General features: G+C 31.8%; 1 protein-coding gene across 1 annotated transcript in view; it reads right to left on the reverse strand.

Annotated features, from left to right (window-relative positions):
* Nucleotides 1-16,840, reverse strand: part of LOC100175212 — a gene marked incomplete at its 3' end in the record, with an annotated part of 276,802 nt that overhangs the window by 23,171 nt on the left and 236,791 nt on the right. The window contains exons 157-185 of the mRNA XM_026837993.1: nucleotides 15,456-15,578; nucleotides 11,290-11,320; nucleotides 11,148-11,230; nucleotides 10,623-10,776; nucleotides 10,466-10,548; nucleotides 10,255-10,408; nucleotides 10,101-10,183; nucleotides 8,934-9,087; nucleotides 8,781-8,863; nucleotides 8,563-8,716; nucleotides 8,424-8,506; nucleotides 8,179-8,332; nucleotides 8,040-8,122; nucleotides 7,822-7,975; nucleotides 7,674-7,756; nucleotides 7,061-7,214; nucleotides 6,909-6,991; nucleotides 6,700-6,853; nucleotides 6,561-6,643; nucleotides 6,309-6,462; nucleotides 6,171-6,253; nucleotides 4,658-4,811; nucleotides 4,520-4,602; nucleotides 4,276-4,429; nucleotides 4,138-4,220; nucleotides 3,921-4,074; nucleotides 3,779-3,861; nucleotides 2,979-3,132; nucleotides 2,819-2,901 (exon numbers count right to left, since the gene is read on the reverse strand). Of these exons, the coding sequence (XP_026693794.1) occupies nucleotides 2,819-2,901; nucleotides 2,979-3,132; nucleotides 3,779-3,861; nucleotides 3,921-4,074; nucleotides 4,138-4,220; nucleotides 4,276-4,429; nucleotides 4,520-4,602; nucleotides 4,658-4,811; nucleotides 6,171-6,253; nucleotides 6,309-6,462; nucleotides 6,561-6,643; nucleotides 6,700-6,853; nucleotides 6,909-6,991; nucleotides 7,061-7,214; nucleotides 7,674-7,756; nucleotides 7,822-7,975; nucleotides 8,040-8,122; nucleotides 8,179-8,332; nucleotides 8,424-8,506; nucleotides 8,563-8,716; nucleotides 8,781-8,863; nucleotides 8,934-9,087; nucleotides 10,101-10,183; nucleotides 10,255-10,408; nucleotides 10,466-10,548; nucleotides 10,623-10,776; nucleotides 11,148-11,230; nucleotides 11,290-11,320; nucleotides 15,456-15,578 (3,318 nt within the window). The remainder of the gene's footprint in view (nucleotides 1-2,818; nucleotides 2,902-2,978; nucleotides 3,133-3,778; nucleotides 3,862-3,920; nucleotides 4,075-4,137; nucleotides 4,221-4,275; nucleotides 4,430-4,519; nucleotides 4,603-4,657; nucleotides 4,812-6,170; nucleotides 6,254-6,308; nucleotides 6,463-6,560; nucleotides 6,644-6,699; nucleotides 6,854-6,908; nucleotides 6,992-7,060; nucleotides 7,215-7,673; nucleotides 7,757-7,821; nucleotides 7,976-8,039; nucleotides 8,123-8,178; nucleotides 8,333-8,423; nucleotides 8,507-8,562; nucleotides 8,717-8,780; nucleotides 8,864-8,933; nucleotides 9,088-10,100; nucleotides 10,184-10,254; nucleotides 10,409-10,465; nucleotides 10,549-10,622; nucleotides 10,777-11,147; nucleotides 11,231-11,289; nucleotides 11,321-15,455; nucleotides 15,579-16,840) is intronic.

Consider the following 16,840-nt stretch of genomic DNA (forward strand, 5'->3'; position numbering starts at 1 on the left):
GAACACTGTGTGGTCCGTAGTATGTGTCACAATTTTCAGGAAACACTGTAACATTTACATATTATATGTTGTGTTGCTGTATGAATGAGGTTGCCAAACTTTTCACTAAACACTAAAAAATAGCCAAGACATATCACTACTGAATAAAAACAATTTAAACACAGGCGAAACATTTTAAGGTAATGGCTTACATGGACAGGTTGACAGCTTACCTTACAAGCCAAACCTTGGGTTTTTATTTAACACAAGATTTAAAAAAATCTTGGTACCTAGAATAAAAACTCAGGTATCACAAAACCTGGCAAATATTGAATAGATAAAAAAAACAACAACACTGAATAACCATGTCATGTACATGTGTACAAATAGTTTAACAAGAATATAGGTACCAGTCAAATCATTATATCATGTATTTACCTATTCCATAACAATTCAATTGATGATCATTATTTCCACTATCAGCTGCTGATTTTACACTTTCCATGTTTTCTCTTACAGCTCTGTGTATTAATAAACTATTTTCTCCCCGATTCTACCAAAGGAATTAAACACTTACGTTAAGTTGGTCGATTTCAAAGCATCAGCATCTGCAGTTGTCAGGTTGCCAGGATATCTATAACCTTCCATCTTGCAATCCACTTCTTCCCATATCGTGATGAGACAATCAATAGAATGAGGTCCGTGATAAGAATCACAATTCTCAGGATAAACTGAAATGAAACAAAATAGTAGGCCTGTTTGTAACAATAGCAATAATGTACAAACCAATTCCATAACATTCCAATCCTTTATCTTTGTCACCACCGTCAGCTTCAAGTCGAACAGTTTCAAAGTTAGCTACAACTTCACTGTGAAAAACAGAATTAAAACATGCTCCTCACACAAACTATAAAATTGAATTTATCTAAAACCTAATATGATTACTTACTCTACTGTCAGCAAATCCAAAACATCTCTATCAGCATGATCTAACTTAACAGGGGCCTTTGTCCCTTCACTTAAACAACCCTTTGATTCCCAGATAATAGTAAGGCATTCCACACTGTGTGGTCCGTAATAGGAATCACAATTGTCAGGAAACACTAAAATGTGTCATGTATATTAATATTTGCAGTGGCATACCTAGGATCATACATAATTCAGCAGCCTAGTAGTTAAAACTAATAAAAGATGGGGGGGGGGGTTATTATCCCATTTTTTGGTTTTGTGCTGTAAGGATAAAACATACCAATTGCTGAGTTAAAGATGGGTTTTTGACATATTAAAGTAAGCTTTGTTACTATTAAATATTTTTAGGTATTTTATACATTTTGGTAAATAAGTCTGTGGTTAGGTATAAATATTAAATTTGGTAAATTAATTTATTAAAGGTTTTAGGAACTTTTTAAACTTACCTCTTTTTATTAAACAGAACATAATCCTTAATATGTTGCTAGTTATGCAGTTTTAATTAGAACATTTGTTTTAAAATTTATAAATATGACTTGAATTTAATCAGTGGATATAATACATAGGATTTGATACTTGAGAATCAAGATGTGCAGAAATAAATATGACAAATACCAAAAACTAACCAGTGTTGTTCCACTGAAAAGGATCTACATGGCTACTACATGCAAAAAAACAGCATTACATGTGAAAGTAATTTTAAAAAAAGATTAAAAACTTGGTTCAAAAAAATATTTACAAACATATAATCTTACCAATTCCATAACAATTTAATTGATGATCAACATTACCACCATCAGCTTCTGCTTTTACATCTTTCATGTTTTCTCTTATTGCTCTGTGTAATTAACCAACTAATAAATATAAACAAAATATAAACAAAATGACCATATTTCAAAAATTACGTCAAATTCATGGCTTTCAAAGCATGAGCATCTGTTGTTGTTAGATTTCCAGGATATCTCCAACCCATGACTTTGCAATCCACTTCTTCCCAGATTGTGATAAGACAATCAATAGAGTGAGGTCCGTGATAAGAATCACAATTCTCAGGATAAACTGAAAGGTAATACAATAGTAGGCAAATAAGCAGCAACAGCGATGTTGTTAATAATGTACAAACCAATTCCATAACATTCCAATCCTTTATCTTTATCTCCACCATCAGCTTCGAATCTTACTGCTTCAAAATTATCCAAAATCTCACTAAGGTTAAATAAAATATAAACACTTGAAACTTCAACAAACACAGGGAACTTACTTCATGTTAAGCAAATTTATAGTCTCCAGTTCATTTGTTTTTAATTTAACTGGAGCTTTTGTACCTTCAGCTAAACAACCTTTCCATTCCCAGATAGTGGTAAGGCATTCCACACTGTGTGGTCCGTAATACGTGTCACAATTTTCGGGAAACACTAAAAGAAAAAATATAGATAGCTTTTACACGTACAAGTCATAAAAATTACACGGTTGCAAGAAAAAAATTGACAACCATTAAAAAGAGACACTTGTCTTATTTACCTAAACCATAACAATTCAATTGATGATCAATATTTCCATCATCAGCTGCAGATTTCACAGCTTCCATGTTTTCTCTCAATGCTCTGCACAAACATTTTCTTAATTTTAAAATAAAATTTGTCTTTAAATCCTAAAATTACGTGAAATTCATGGATTTTAGGGCATCAGCATCTGCCGTTGTAAGGTTGCCAGGATATCTCCAACCCATGACCTTGCAATCTACTTCTTCCCAGATTGTGATGAGACATTCAATAGAGTGGGGCCCGTGATAAGAATCACAATTCTCAGGATAAACTAAAAAGAAACAGAACCATAGGCAAATTTATAACAAAAGCAATAATGTACAAACCAATTCCATAACATTCCAATCCTTTATCTTTATCACCACCATCAGCTTCCATTCGAACGGTTTCAAAATTAACAGAAACATCACTATGGGTATAGTGAAGTGGTGAAAAAAGTTAGTAATTGTGTTTGGTAAACGAGTAGGCCCTACCAACAAAACTTACTCAACATTTAGCAAATCCAAAACTTCTTTTTCAGCTCCGTCTAATTTAACTGGAGCCTTTGATCCTTCACTTAAACAACCCTTTGATTCCCAGATAGTTGTAAGACATTCAACACTGTGTGGCCCATGGTATGTGTCACAATTTTCAGGAAATACTAAAACAATTAAACAGAGCATATTAGTAATCCTCTTCGTTTTACATAAGCAGAAGATACCAAGAATAAAGTATACATGAAAGCTACTACCTGTAACTAAAACCAAGTAATTCTGACAACAAAGCCAATATTTGAAAAAAAAACAAACGATTAACAAACTGGTGAGAAAGAGTTACTGAATAATTACTACTAATAGGTAAACAGTTTTTTTTTGGTTGATAATCCTTTATATTGTATAAAGTAAATGAAGTTAGGAATTACTAATAATATAAGACCATACCTTAGCTTTGTACCAAACAACAATATTTTATAAAACTCTCAATAATCTCCAACCATATGCCCAGGTAAATACCAATTGTTAGTTAGTGTTCTTATTCTTTTTGTTAAAATCCACTTCAAAATATCATTGGAGTTTAAACACAGAAAATGTTTAAAATGTGAAATGTAACCATCTTTTTTTATTATTACTATGAAAAAAAATTACATATTTTTGTTTATCTGTAACATTTTATGATGATTGGTGTACTAAATACACATATTATAATTAAGCCCATCGCTGTTAATACCTATGTACATTGGAGATATTCATGCAATTTTAGTTAATACACAACCAAAACATATATTTATCAATATAATAGTTAGATACCAATTCCATAACAATTCAATTGCTGTTCAGCATTTCCACCATCAGCTGCTGATTTCACACTTTCCATGTTGGCTCTTACAGCTCTGTTTGTTTACACAAAATTTGACAAACCAACATAAGAAAAAGTGATTATATTACATACGTAATATTTGTTGATTTCAAAATGTCAGCATCTGCCGTTGTGAGATTTCCAGGATATCTATAACCTTCGACCTTGCAATCCACTTCTTCCCAGATTTTGATGAGACATTCAATAGAGTGAGGTCCATGATAAGAATCACAATTCTCAGGATAAACTGAAATAAAATACAATAGTAGTGAACATGCACCAAAAACAATGTAGCTATTATTGTACAAACCAATTCCATAACATTCCAATCCTTTATCTTTGTCACCACCATCGGCTTCGAATCTTACTGTTTCAAAATTGTCCAAAATCTCACTAAAATTAAATAAAATATAAACACTTGAAATTTCAACAAACACAGAAAACTTACACCATATTAAGCAAATTGATCGTCTCCAGTTCATTTGTTTTTAATTTAACTGGAGCTTTTGTTCCTTCATCTAAACAACCTATCCATTCCCATATGGTGGTAAGACATTCCACACTGTGTGGTCCGTAATACGTGTCACAATTGTCAGGAAACACTAAAAAAACAAATATACATAGCTGTTGCATTTACAAGATACAATCAATTATAAAATGGTATCAAACAAAGAGGCACCAATCTGGTTTACCTAAACCATAACAATTCAACTGATGATCATAATTTCCATTATCTGCTGCTGATTTTACACTTTCCATGTTCTCCCTTACAGCTCTGCACAAACATTACTTAATTAAAAAATGAAATTGCCTTTAATTCTTAAAATTACGTTAAATTCATGGAATTTAGGGCATCAACATCTGTCGTTGTGAGATTGCCAGGATATCTCCAACCCATGACCTTGCAATCCACTTCTTCCCATATCGTGATGAGACAATCAATAGAGTGGGGTCCGTGATAAGAATCACAATTCTCAGGATAAACTGAAAGGGAATAAAATAGTAGGCCAATTCGAAACTATAGCAATGTTGTTATTAGTAAACAAACCAATTCCATAACATTCCAATCCTTTATCTTTATCACCACCATCAGCTTCCATTCGAATTATTTCAAAATTAACAGAAACATCACTATGAATAATGGTAAAGTAGTAAAAACAAGTTGGTTAATTTGTTTGGACATTAAGTACAACAATACTTACTCAACATTCAGAAAATCCAAAGCTTCTTTTTCAGCTGTATCTAGTTTAACTGGAGCCTTTGATCCTTCACTTAAACAGCCTTTTGATTCCCAAATAGTTGTAAGGCATTCAACACTGTGTGGTCCATAGTATGTGTCACAATTTTCAAGAAACACTACAATAATTACATGGAGCATATTAATAATGTTATTTGTTTTACATAAGCAGAAGATACGAAGAATAAAGTATACATGTAAGCTACTACCTGTAAATAAAACCAAATATTTCTGACAAGACAAAGTTGAAAATTATTACTGAATAATATCCAGAAATGAGTTAGTATTCAACTTTTGTTTTTAGTTAATAATTCGTCATAGTATTATATAACCCAATGGGAGTGAGGGTTTACTGTTAATAAAAACATACCTTAGCATTTAATGCAAACCAAAATAATACATAAAAAATCTGTCAATAGTCTCTAGCCACATGCACCTTTAAATACCAATCATTAGTTGGTGTTACCATATTTTTCTCACCAACACATTCACCAGAATAGCATTATAGTTAATTTAGAAGAAATGTGGAAAAAATAAAGGGACGTGAACTTTTTTAATTAATATAGTAAAGTTTACATATTATCTGCTTCTATCTGTATAATTTTATGATGTCTGGGGTATTATAAACAGGCATTCTGATTCAGCCCATCTCTTTTAATACCAAATACATTGCAGATGTTCATGCACTTTCATTTAAAAGCAACTGAAACATATATATATGTAACAACATAATATTTAGATACCAATTCCATAACAATTCAATTGATGATCAGCATTTCCACCATCAGCTGCTGATTTCACAGCTTCCATATTTCCTCTTACAGCTCTGTTAATTTACACAAAATACTTTTAAAAAAAACAGAAAAAGTAGTAGCTATTAAAACTGACGTCAAGTTCAGGAATTTCAAGGCTTCAGCATCTGCAGTTGTAAGATTGCCAGGATATCTATAACCTTCGACCTTGCAATCCACTTCTTCCCAGATTGTGATGAGACAATCAATGGAGTGAGGTCCGTGATAAGAATCACAATTCTCAGGATAAACTGAAAGGTAATACAATAGTAGGACAACATCCACCAATAGCAACGGTGGTAATAATGTACAAACCAATTCCATAACATTCCAATCCTTTATCTTTATCACCACCATCAGCTTCAAATCTTACTGTTTCAAAGTTGTCCAAAATTTCACTAAAATTAAATAAAATATAAACACTTGAAATTTCAACAAACACAGAAAACTTACACCATGTTAAGCAAATTGATCGTCTCCAGTTCATTTGTTTCTAATTTAACTGGAGCTTTTGTTCCTTCAGCTAAACAACCTTTCCATTCCCAGATGGTTGTAAGACATTGAACACTGTGTGGTCCATAATACGCATCACAATTGTCGGGAAATACTAAAAAAATATAAATAGATTTTGAAAGTGAAGCTCAAAATAGCATGGTTATAAGAAAATTTTGCCAACAAATAAAAAGAAACACTTGTCTTATTTACCTAAACCATAGCAGTTTAATTGATGATCAATATTTCCATCATCAGCTGCAGATTTCACAGCTTCCATGTTTTCTCTTAATTCTCTGCACAAACATTCCATAATTTTAAAATGAAATTTGTCTTTAAATCCTAAAATTACGTGAAATTCATGGATTTTAGGGCATCAGCATCTGCCGTTGTGAGATTGCCAGGATATCTCCAACCCATGACCTTGCAATCTACTTCTTCCCATATCGTGATGAGACATTCAATAGAGTGGGGCCCGTGATATGAATCACAATTCTCAGGATAAACTAAAAAGAAACAGAACCATAGGCAAATTTATAACAAAAGCAATAATGTACAAACCAATTCCATAACATTCCAATCCTTTATCTTTATCACCACCATCAGCTTCCATTCGTACGGTTTCAAAATTAACTGAAACATCACTATGGGTACAGTGAAGTTATAAAAAAAATATTTAATGTGTTTGGAAAACAAGTACAAATAAAACTTACTCTACATTCATCTGATTCAAAGCATCCATTTCAGCTGTATCTAATTTAACTGGAGCCTTTGATCCTTCACTTAAACAACCTTTTGATTCCCAGATAGTGGTAAGGCACTCCACACTGTGTGGTCCATAATATGTGTCACAATTGTCAGGAAACACTAAAAGAATTACACATAGCATTAAAATTACTTGAATGTGAAAGAAAGTTGAGAGTAAACATGCAAAAGAAAGCAACATATATATTGTCTATAATTATTACGGTTAAATTTATACGATATGGTACTGTGGGGAAAGATGGAACACCTTTAGAATGTAATATCCAAATATCCTGTAATAAACAAATAAAAACGTTCTATGGAAGTTGTGGGGATACAGTGTTTTATGATTCTTCAAATGTTCTTTGTTTACTACCAAATAGAGTGAGAAAATAGAATAAAAAGGTGTCTCATCTTTTCGCGCCCTACTATATTCCTTTTTTCCTGTAACGAGTCTGTTTATAATAAATAGGTATTCCGATTCACCCCAATCCTGTATATAATAATGGCTGTTGTAGGTGTTCATGCACTTTCATTTAAACAACAGAAACATATATATATATCAACATAATATTTAGATACCAATTCCGTAACAATTCAACTGATGATCAGCATTTCCATCATCAGCTGCTGATTTTACACTTTCCATGTTTTCTCTTACAGATCTGTTTAAACACACAAAATTTACAAACTGATGGATGAAAAACTAAAAATAAAGTTTAAAACTTACGTTAAATTGGTTGTTTTCAAAGCATCAACATCTGCAGTTGTAAGATTACTAGGATATCTATAACCTTTTAGTTTGCAATCCACTTCTTCCCATATCGTGATGAGACATTCAATAGAGTGAGGTCCGTGATAAGAATCACAATTCTCAGGATAAACTAAAAGGTAATACAACAGTAGGACAACATCCACCAATAGCAACGGTGGTTATAATGTACAAACCAATTCCATAACATTCCAATCCTTTATCTTTATCACCACTATGAGCTTCAATTTGGACTGCTTCAAAAGTATCCGTCACCTCACTGTAGTTGAAACAACATGTACAAAAAATACTTAAATATAACCAACAATTGCTTACTCTACATGAAGCAAATCCAAAGTCTCTTTTTCAGCTGTATCTAGTTTAACTGGAGCTTTTGTTCCTTCACTTAAACAACCTTTAAATTCCCAGATAGTAGTAAGGCATTCTACACTGTGTGGTCCGTAGTATGTGTCACAATTTTCAGGAAAAACTGAGAAAATAGAAGCAATTTGCTTTTTACAGTATAAATCAAAAAATCTCAGTTTGTAACAATTTAAATGAGATCAGAAAATCTAATTCACCTAAACCATAACAATTCAATTGATGATCATTATTTCCATTATCCGCCGCTGATTTTACACCTTCCATGTTTTCTCTTAGTGCTCTGTGCATAAAACACATACATATAAAAAGTAAACCTATTTTATTGTACAAACATACGTTAAATTTAAGCTTGTCAGTATATCAGTTTCTGCAGTTGTCAGGTTGCCAGGATATCTATAACCTTCGACCTTGCAATCCACTTCTTCCCAGATTGTGACGAGACAATCAATGGAATGAGGTCCGTGATAAGAATCACAATTCTCAGGATAAACTGAAAGGTAATACAATAGTAGGGCAACATCTACCAATAGCAACGGTGGTAATAATGTACAAACCAATTCCATAACATTCCAATCCTTTATCTTTGTCACCACCATGAGCTTCAACTTGAACTAATTCAAAAGTATCCAAAATTTTACTGAAGATAGTAAAAAAGGTTGATTGATTTAATTGTAAAACCACATATTCCAAGTTTGGACAAAACTTACTCAACGTTAAGCAAATCCAAGGCATCTTTTTCAGCTGTGTCTAGTTTAACTGGAGCTTTTGTTCCTTCACTTAAACAACCTTTTAATTCCCAGATAGTTGTAAGACATTCAACGCTGTGTGGTCCATAGTATTTGTCACAATTTTCAGGAAAAACTAAAAGAATCACACAAAGCATATTAAAGTGGCATACTAAAGAAAAATGTAAATTTGTATATAGATAAATATACTCAAATGTAATCTAAATGTACCATCAAAGTTTCCCAAAATGATACGGATTGTAAAAATATGAGTGAAAAAAACGCGCTGGAGTAAAAAAAATTGGGCTGTTTTGACAATGCATGGGATTTCCCATACGAAAAAATTTACTCAACTTTGATCGTTTCTAGTTTCTAAAATACTTAAGAAAATTCAAATTTTATTTTTGAATTTTTTTCCAGAATATATAAAATTGTAAAATATATACTTAGTTATGTTTTAGTTTTTTTGATTGAACCCAAGTACATACCAGATTATGCTGACTCAGCATATTTTCAAACCTGATGTTAAACACGAAAACCTGACTTTTTTATAAAAAAATGTTAAAGTAAGTACTAGTGAAACATAATAGACACTTTAATATAAAAAAGTGTGAAAAATGAACTAATAAGGAAAAAAATGCTAGTCAGCATATTATGTAAATATGTTCAATCAAGAATTAAAACATAATAAAGTCTATGTTTTACATCTTTTTTTATATAGTTTTGAAGAATAAGAATTCATTATACCAAATCAGAAATAATTTTTAAATTTTCTTTTAAACTAGAAACAATCAAAGTTAAGTGATTTTTTTCCTATGGGAAATCTCATACATTTCGCCACGGCCATTTTTTTTACTCCAGCAGTCGAATTTGGGGTTTTGAAACCCATTTTTTCAAAAGCTGTTTTGTATTTTAAAACTTGGATGGTAGCTTTAGATCACATTTAACCATATCTATCAATACACAAATTTAGATTTTTCGTTGGTATGCCCCTTTAATAATGCTATTTGCTTTACATAAACAGAAAATAATTTAAGCCTTGATAAACCTGGCAAATATTTAACAAATGGCGATGTATTTATGAACCACCTTGTATAAGCCATTGCAAATGAACGTTTTACCAGAAACACTACAACTTTATTTATTTACCTATACCATAACAGTTCAATTGATGATCATCATTTCCACCATCAGCTGCTGATTTTATATCTTCCATGATTTCTCTTACAGCTCTGTGAATTTTCATTAATAAAAATAGAAAAATTAAATGTTACAAATAAGAGAACACTAATTTTAAACTAACGTCAAGTTCATGGATTTCAGAGCATCTGCATCAGCAGCTGTTAGATTGCCAGGATATCTGTAACCTTTGACTTTACAATCCACTTCTTCCCAGATTGTAATAAGACAATCAATAGAGTGAGGTCCGTGAAACGAATTACAATTTTCAGGGTAAACTACATGCAATAAAATTAGTTTTATACGAATAGAAACACACATTGTAGAACACAAACCCAGCCCATAACATTCCAATCCTTTATCTTTATCACCACCATCAGCTTCCAATCGAACTGTTTCAAACTTCATTAAAACTTCACTGTGTATAAAATATAGTATAACACTCCAAATGTTGTTTTTGTTTGCACACCTATAGATAGTAAATATACTTACTCAACATTCATTAAATCTAAATTTTCCTTTTCAGCTGTATCTAATTTAACTGGAGCTTTTGATCCTTCACTTAAACAACCTTTCGATATCCAAATAGTTGTAAGGCATTTAACACTGTGTGGGCCATAGTATGTGTCACAATTTTCAGGAAGCGCTAGAAAAATTACACAGGCCATATTAATAATGATAGTTGGTTTACGTTAGCAGAAGATCTTAAGACAATGCAACTGATGGATGGATACTAAACAAGAACAAAACACAAACCTTGTATTTAGGGTAAACTGCATATTTCTTTTTAAATGACACAAGTAGATTACAACTATCAATATGTCACTCAATACTGGTGTATCTACATTGATCAAAAATAACTATAATCACAACTCACAAGTAGTTTGTAATGCAGAAAACATTGATAGCACTCTACACTATACAATTAAAGCTCAAGTATTTAAACAAAGGAACCATCATTATTATAAAATGATCTCTTTATTACAATACAGATATTTTATTTAATACATCACTTACTTATTCCATAACAATTCAGTTGATGTTCATCATTTCCACCATCTGCTGCTGATTTTACACCTTGCAGGTTTTCTCTTACAGCTCTGTGTTAAAGTTTAATATAATATAGGATATTCATATTAAATCCTAAAACTCAACTTACGTCAAATTTATGAGTTTCAGGGCATCAGCAGTTGTCAGGTTGCCAGGATATCTATAACCTTTTTTTTTACAATCCACTTCTTCCCAAATTGTGATGAGACAATCAATAGAGTGGGGTCCGTGGTAAGAATCACAATTCTCAGGATAAACTGAAAGGTAATACAATAGTAGGACAACATCCACCAATAGCAACGGTGGTAATAATGTACAAACCAATTCCATAACATTCCAATCCTTTATCTTTATCACCACCATGAGCTTCAACTTGAACTGCTTCAAAAGTATCCATAACCTCACTGTAAGTAAAAAAAAAAAATGGCTGTTTATGGAACACATCAGCCAATTTATCCAAAAAAACTCACTCGACGTTTAGTGTATTTAGAATACCCTTTTCGGCTAAATTAAGTTTATCTGGAGCTTTTGTTCCTTCACTCAAACAACCTTTTGATTCCCAAATAGTGGTAAGACATTCCACACTGTGTGGTCCATAATACGAGTCACAATTTTCAGGAAATACTAAAGGAAAAAAAACATGGTAAAAACAATACAAATATAGAATCTACATTTTAGGAAAAATCTAAAACAAAAACGTTACAAAAGTTTAATCAATAGAATTTATAAATCACGTAGTTATGCAACAATCATACTTAAAGAAAAATTCATTAAATAGTTTTGCTTACCAATACCATAACAGTTTAACTGATGATCATCATTTCCATCATCAGCTGCTGATTTCACACTTTCTATGTTTTTTCTTATTGTCCTGTTATTAAATGCCAAAAAAAATTGTTTAAATATTGTGTGTACTTTTGAACATTATCTGTAAAGAACAAATTAAGCAACTAACGGGATGTCAATATTTTTCAGAGCATCAGCATCTGTAGTTGTGAGGTTACCAGGATATCTATAACCTTTGACCTTGCAATCCACTTCTTCCCAGATTGTTACTAGACATTCATTGGAGTGAGGCCCGTGATATGAATCACAATTATCAGGATAAGCTAAAAAAATTCAGAAAGTATTAAAACAGCAAAGTACCTACTCACACTAACCAATTCCATAACATTCCAATCCTTTATCTTTATCACCACCATCAGCTTCCAATCGAACTGTTTCAAAGTTAAAGGAAACCTCACTGAAAAAAAATAAGTAACTTTATTTGTTGTATTTATACCAATTGCCATGGCAAAGTGATTAGCATGCCTGCCCCAATTTCAAAGGTAATGGATTCAAGGTTCGATACTGCTACCATTCGGGGACCATGTGTCCTTGGGCAAGACACTTCACAGCAATTGATCCAACCTAGTAGTCACCAATGTTTTTTTAAGTTATTAGCCATGCACCTTACTCATCCTCACAAACATACATGGTAATTCATAGGCTGGCACAAGGTGCATAGAACAGAACAGCTGCGTTATAATGACTGTCGTTTCTAGCAACACAATAATAAGTCAGTTTATATTCATTTATTCCTAGTTGATTCCATCCTAATTCAATTAATTTAGACGAATAAAAAATTAACATAACATAAAAAACTACGAACAACTTAAATACTTACTCAACATTCAGCAAATCTAAAGCATCTTTTTCAGCTGTGTTTAATTTAACCGGGGCTTTGGTTCCCTCACTCAAACAACCTTTCGATTCCCATATAGTTGTAAGACATTCTACACTGTGTGGTCCATAGTATGTGTTACAATTTTCAGGAAACACTAAAATAAAACGATAAATAAAAGTAATCAGTTTTAATATATCCTTGTTTAATTGTGAGATTTTGCATTTTTACATTTTTGCATATTTGTAAAGCTTAATCATGACAAATAAAATCTATGTAGGCTATAATATTTATAGTTCTTTAATATTTAAGTTTATATTGTTCTGTTATTGTGTTTCACGGTTGTTGTAGAATCCGTACGGGTCTGTAGGCACTGGCTGTGACCTACTAGCTTCGATCGAACCGGTTATGCGTAATCAGCAATTTAGTCTGTCTCACCACTTCGAGTTGTGTATATACAGTGTATTTACAGTTCAGATGGTACACAGCGGCAAAAGTACGTATTCGGGTAAACCAAATCCAATTGCAACCAAATTACCAATTGACTAAGGCAACTAGTAGAACTAATCGACTAATCAAACTAAGAACTAATGGACTAAATTTCTGAGGTTAACAACCCTGGTCACAATCACGAATTTCACCTTATTCAAATAGAATGCAGAATTAGTGTTAGTACAGTTTCAAGTGATATAAAATAGACTGTCACTACGAATAATGGAACATAGGTACAAGTACAACGCTAAATCACTGCGATTAAACTGGATTAATAATACTTGAGAAATGCTGTACTGCACAGAGCTAAAAATAGCTACATTGAACTTAGCGTTGCAGTTAACAAAGGAAATGGAGATAATGGCGGTTCCGTAACGCATGGTGATTTTAGAATGATACGGCATAAATATCGCATAACACAATGGAGGGGAATTAATAACCGTAACAGTTGTTCCAACTACTGCATGTTATAAATCACTTGGATATATAGTACAATGGGGGAAGATAAGACACTTAAGCACATATTGCCAAATATTTCCAAAATCAAAATAGATGACGGTTTTTGGGTAATACCACAAATTAGTACTATCATTCCTTTATTAATTGACAACAATTTAATAAAATATAATAAAACACACAAGGAGTTATTTAGCGATCTGCACAACAGGTGAAAATTTACAAATTTGAAAACACACAGGATAAGATGGGACAGTTTAAAATCATTGTTAATTTTGATTAATAAGTGTATTTATCAATGGGAATATACGTAAATAACACTGTATGCTTTAAAAATTAAGCCTAAACGTTCTTTTTCTTGCCCTACTGCTATAGTTTTTACATGTTACCTATACAATATACTATTGCATAACAATTGGTTATTGTTTGAACGACAATGGGTAATGTTTGAACATCAATGGATAAATATTGTATCCTACAAATGTATATGAACTTGTAATAACATTGATTATAACTACTGATAAAGTTATTATTTTTGCTACAAATTGGGTATTACTACTCTGTTTTTGGCACTTATCTTGAATATATTTTCAAAATATTTTGAAACAAACTTTGAATATATTTTCAAAATATTATCTTTTTATCAAATCAGTATTTTATAGTTGAATAACCCCTGAGGTATAAATTACTAAATTAAAAGCAAACCTTGCAAAGTTTGGCAATGAAAACATACAAAACTACAGTGCTGGTGAAGGTGGGACTCTAAATTGAAATATATTTACATTAGCAATATTCTGCAACTTGTAGTTAACCTACCGAGTTTAACAGGCTGTGCTAGTTTCTTTGCCATGTAAACTTCATATATATAACTTTAAACCAATATTTTTTTGTTGTTTTTATCTCAAATTAATGTCTAGTTTTATGAGACAAAATCAAATTGTACGAAATATTCAAGGTTGTTTTATAAAGCTATGAAACTAGTTTAATCGTTCGCACACGCAAACTAAAAAAATCCTTCGGCTTTACTATGATTTAGCGAGCATTAAAAAATAGCACCTTACCATTTCGAATTTTTTACCTGTTGAAAGTATACTGTTTCTATTTTACATATTCTTTTAATATTAAAAAAAACAATAATCAGCTTTGACGGACGTTTTATAAAGTTGTGATATTACTTTAAAATAATTCGGTAACCTTATTTTCCTGATTATGATTAAATTTGGGTCTGTAAAAAGAAAATTAAAAAAAAGTCTTGTCTGACAAAGTGTCCCATCTTCCCCCACCCTACTATATTTGTTTTATGATACATATCAACTGTGGTGAAGTTTTAGTGGTGGTAAATATACTTTGCATAGTGTGGTATTAACAAGTAAATGTATTGTTGGTGCATAGTTAATGGATAAAGACTTCTGCTTAGTAAAAATTTTAACATACATAACAAGCAAATAATTTGACCATAAATGATATGAATAATAGATATTAAACCTAATAAACATTACCAATGCCATAACAGTTCAATTGATGATCAGCATTTCCATCATCAGCTGCTGATTTCACACTTTCCATGTTTTTTTTCATTGATCTGTATTTATTTACAATAGTATCCAAATTCCATGATTATTTAACAACTTACACTAAGTCCAAGTTTCTTAAAGCATCGGCATCAGCAGTTGTCAGGTTGCTAGGGTATCTGTAACCTTTGACTTTGCAGTCTACTTCTTCCCAAATTGTGATGAGACAGTCAATAGAATGAGGTCCATGATATGAATCACAATTCTCAGGGTAAACTAAAAGGTAATACATTAATAGGGCAACATCCACCAATAGCAACGGTGGTAATAATGTACAAACCAATTCCATAACATTCCAACCCTTTATCTTTATCACCACCATCAGCCTCGCTTCGAATTGAATCAAAGTTATTTCCAAGGTCACTGTGCAGATAGCAAAATAGTCTACAAAAACCAGCACATGAACAAGAACTTACTCTAAATTTAGTAAACTTAAAGCTTCTTTTTCAGCAGTGCTAAGTTTATTTGGAGCTTTTGTCCCTTCACTTAAACAACCTTTTATTTCCCAGATGGTGGTAAGGCATTCTGCACTGTGTGGTCCATTGTGAGAGTCACAATTGTCAGGAAATCCTGCAAGTTGCAATGGTTTTAAAAATTACAGAAACGTAAATCTGAACTGAATATGAACTTTGATGAAAAGGGTAATCAATGTATACAGTGTAAACATATGTTACCTGTTCCATAACAGTTTAACTGATGATCAAAATTCCCACCATTTGCAGCTAATTTTACACTTTCCATGTTTTCTTTTACAGCTCTGTATTTGGACAGTTATAAAAATAAAAACCTATCTATTTTTAAAAATTCACCTTAGATTCAAGTTTTTCAAAGCATCCACATCTGCAGTTGTTAGATTGCCAGGATATCTATAACCTTTGACTTTGCAACCAACTTCTTCCCAAATCGTGATGAGACAATCAATAGAATGGGGTCCGTGATATGAATCACAATTTTCAGGATAAACTGAATTGGAACGTTATGACTGTAATGCTACTTGGACTGAATAAAAATTATAATTTGAAACTATACAAACCGATTCCATAACATTCCAATTCTTTATTCTTATCCCCACTATTGGCTTCCAATTGAATTGTTTCTATATTGCTCCCAACATCACTAAAATTAACATAGTAACAAATGTAAATACAATTTCTAATCCCAAACTAATATCTCACAAACATAATTTTTTTAACTGTATAAGCTTTAAATTGTGGAAATATAGTTATGTATCTGTTTAGTAAATATAAACTTGTAAAATATATTTTAGTGTAAAAAACTATATTTTTATCAATATACAACATTTCTTTAACTCCCCCATAAGAAATCCCTGTTTTTGACATTTACACTTAATAAGCGATACTTCATGCTGCACAGGTTGGAATGGCAATACCTTATTCTTAATTTCTTACGTATAGGTCTGCACGCTAATTAATTACATAAACCTTACTGACCACTAAAATTTTTTGGGTAATAATAAC

The sequence above is a fragment of the Ciona intestinalis genome, unplaced genomic scaffold, assembly GCF_000224145.3.
Source record: "Ciona intestinalis unplaced genomic scaffold, KH HT000047.2, whole genome shotgun sequence".
NCBI classification, from domain to species: Eukaryota; Metazoa; Chordata; class Ascidiacea; order Phlebobranchia; family Cionidae; genus Ciona; species Ciona intestinalis.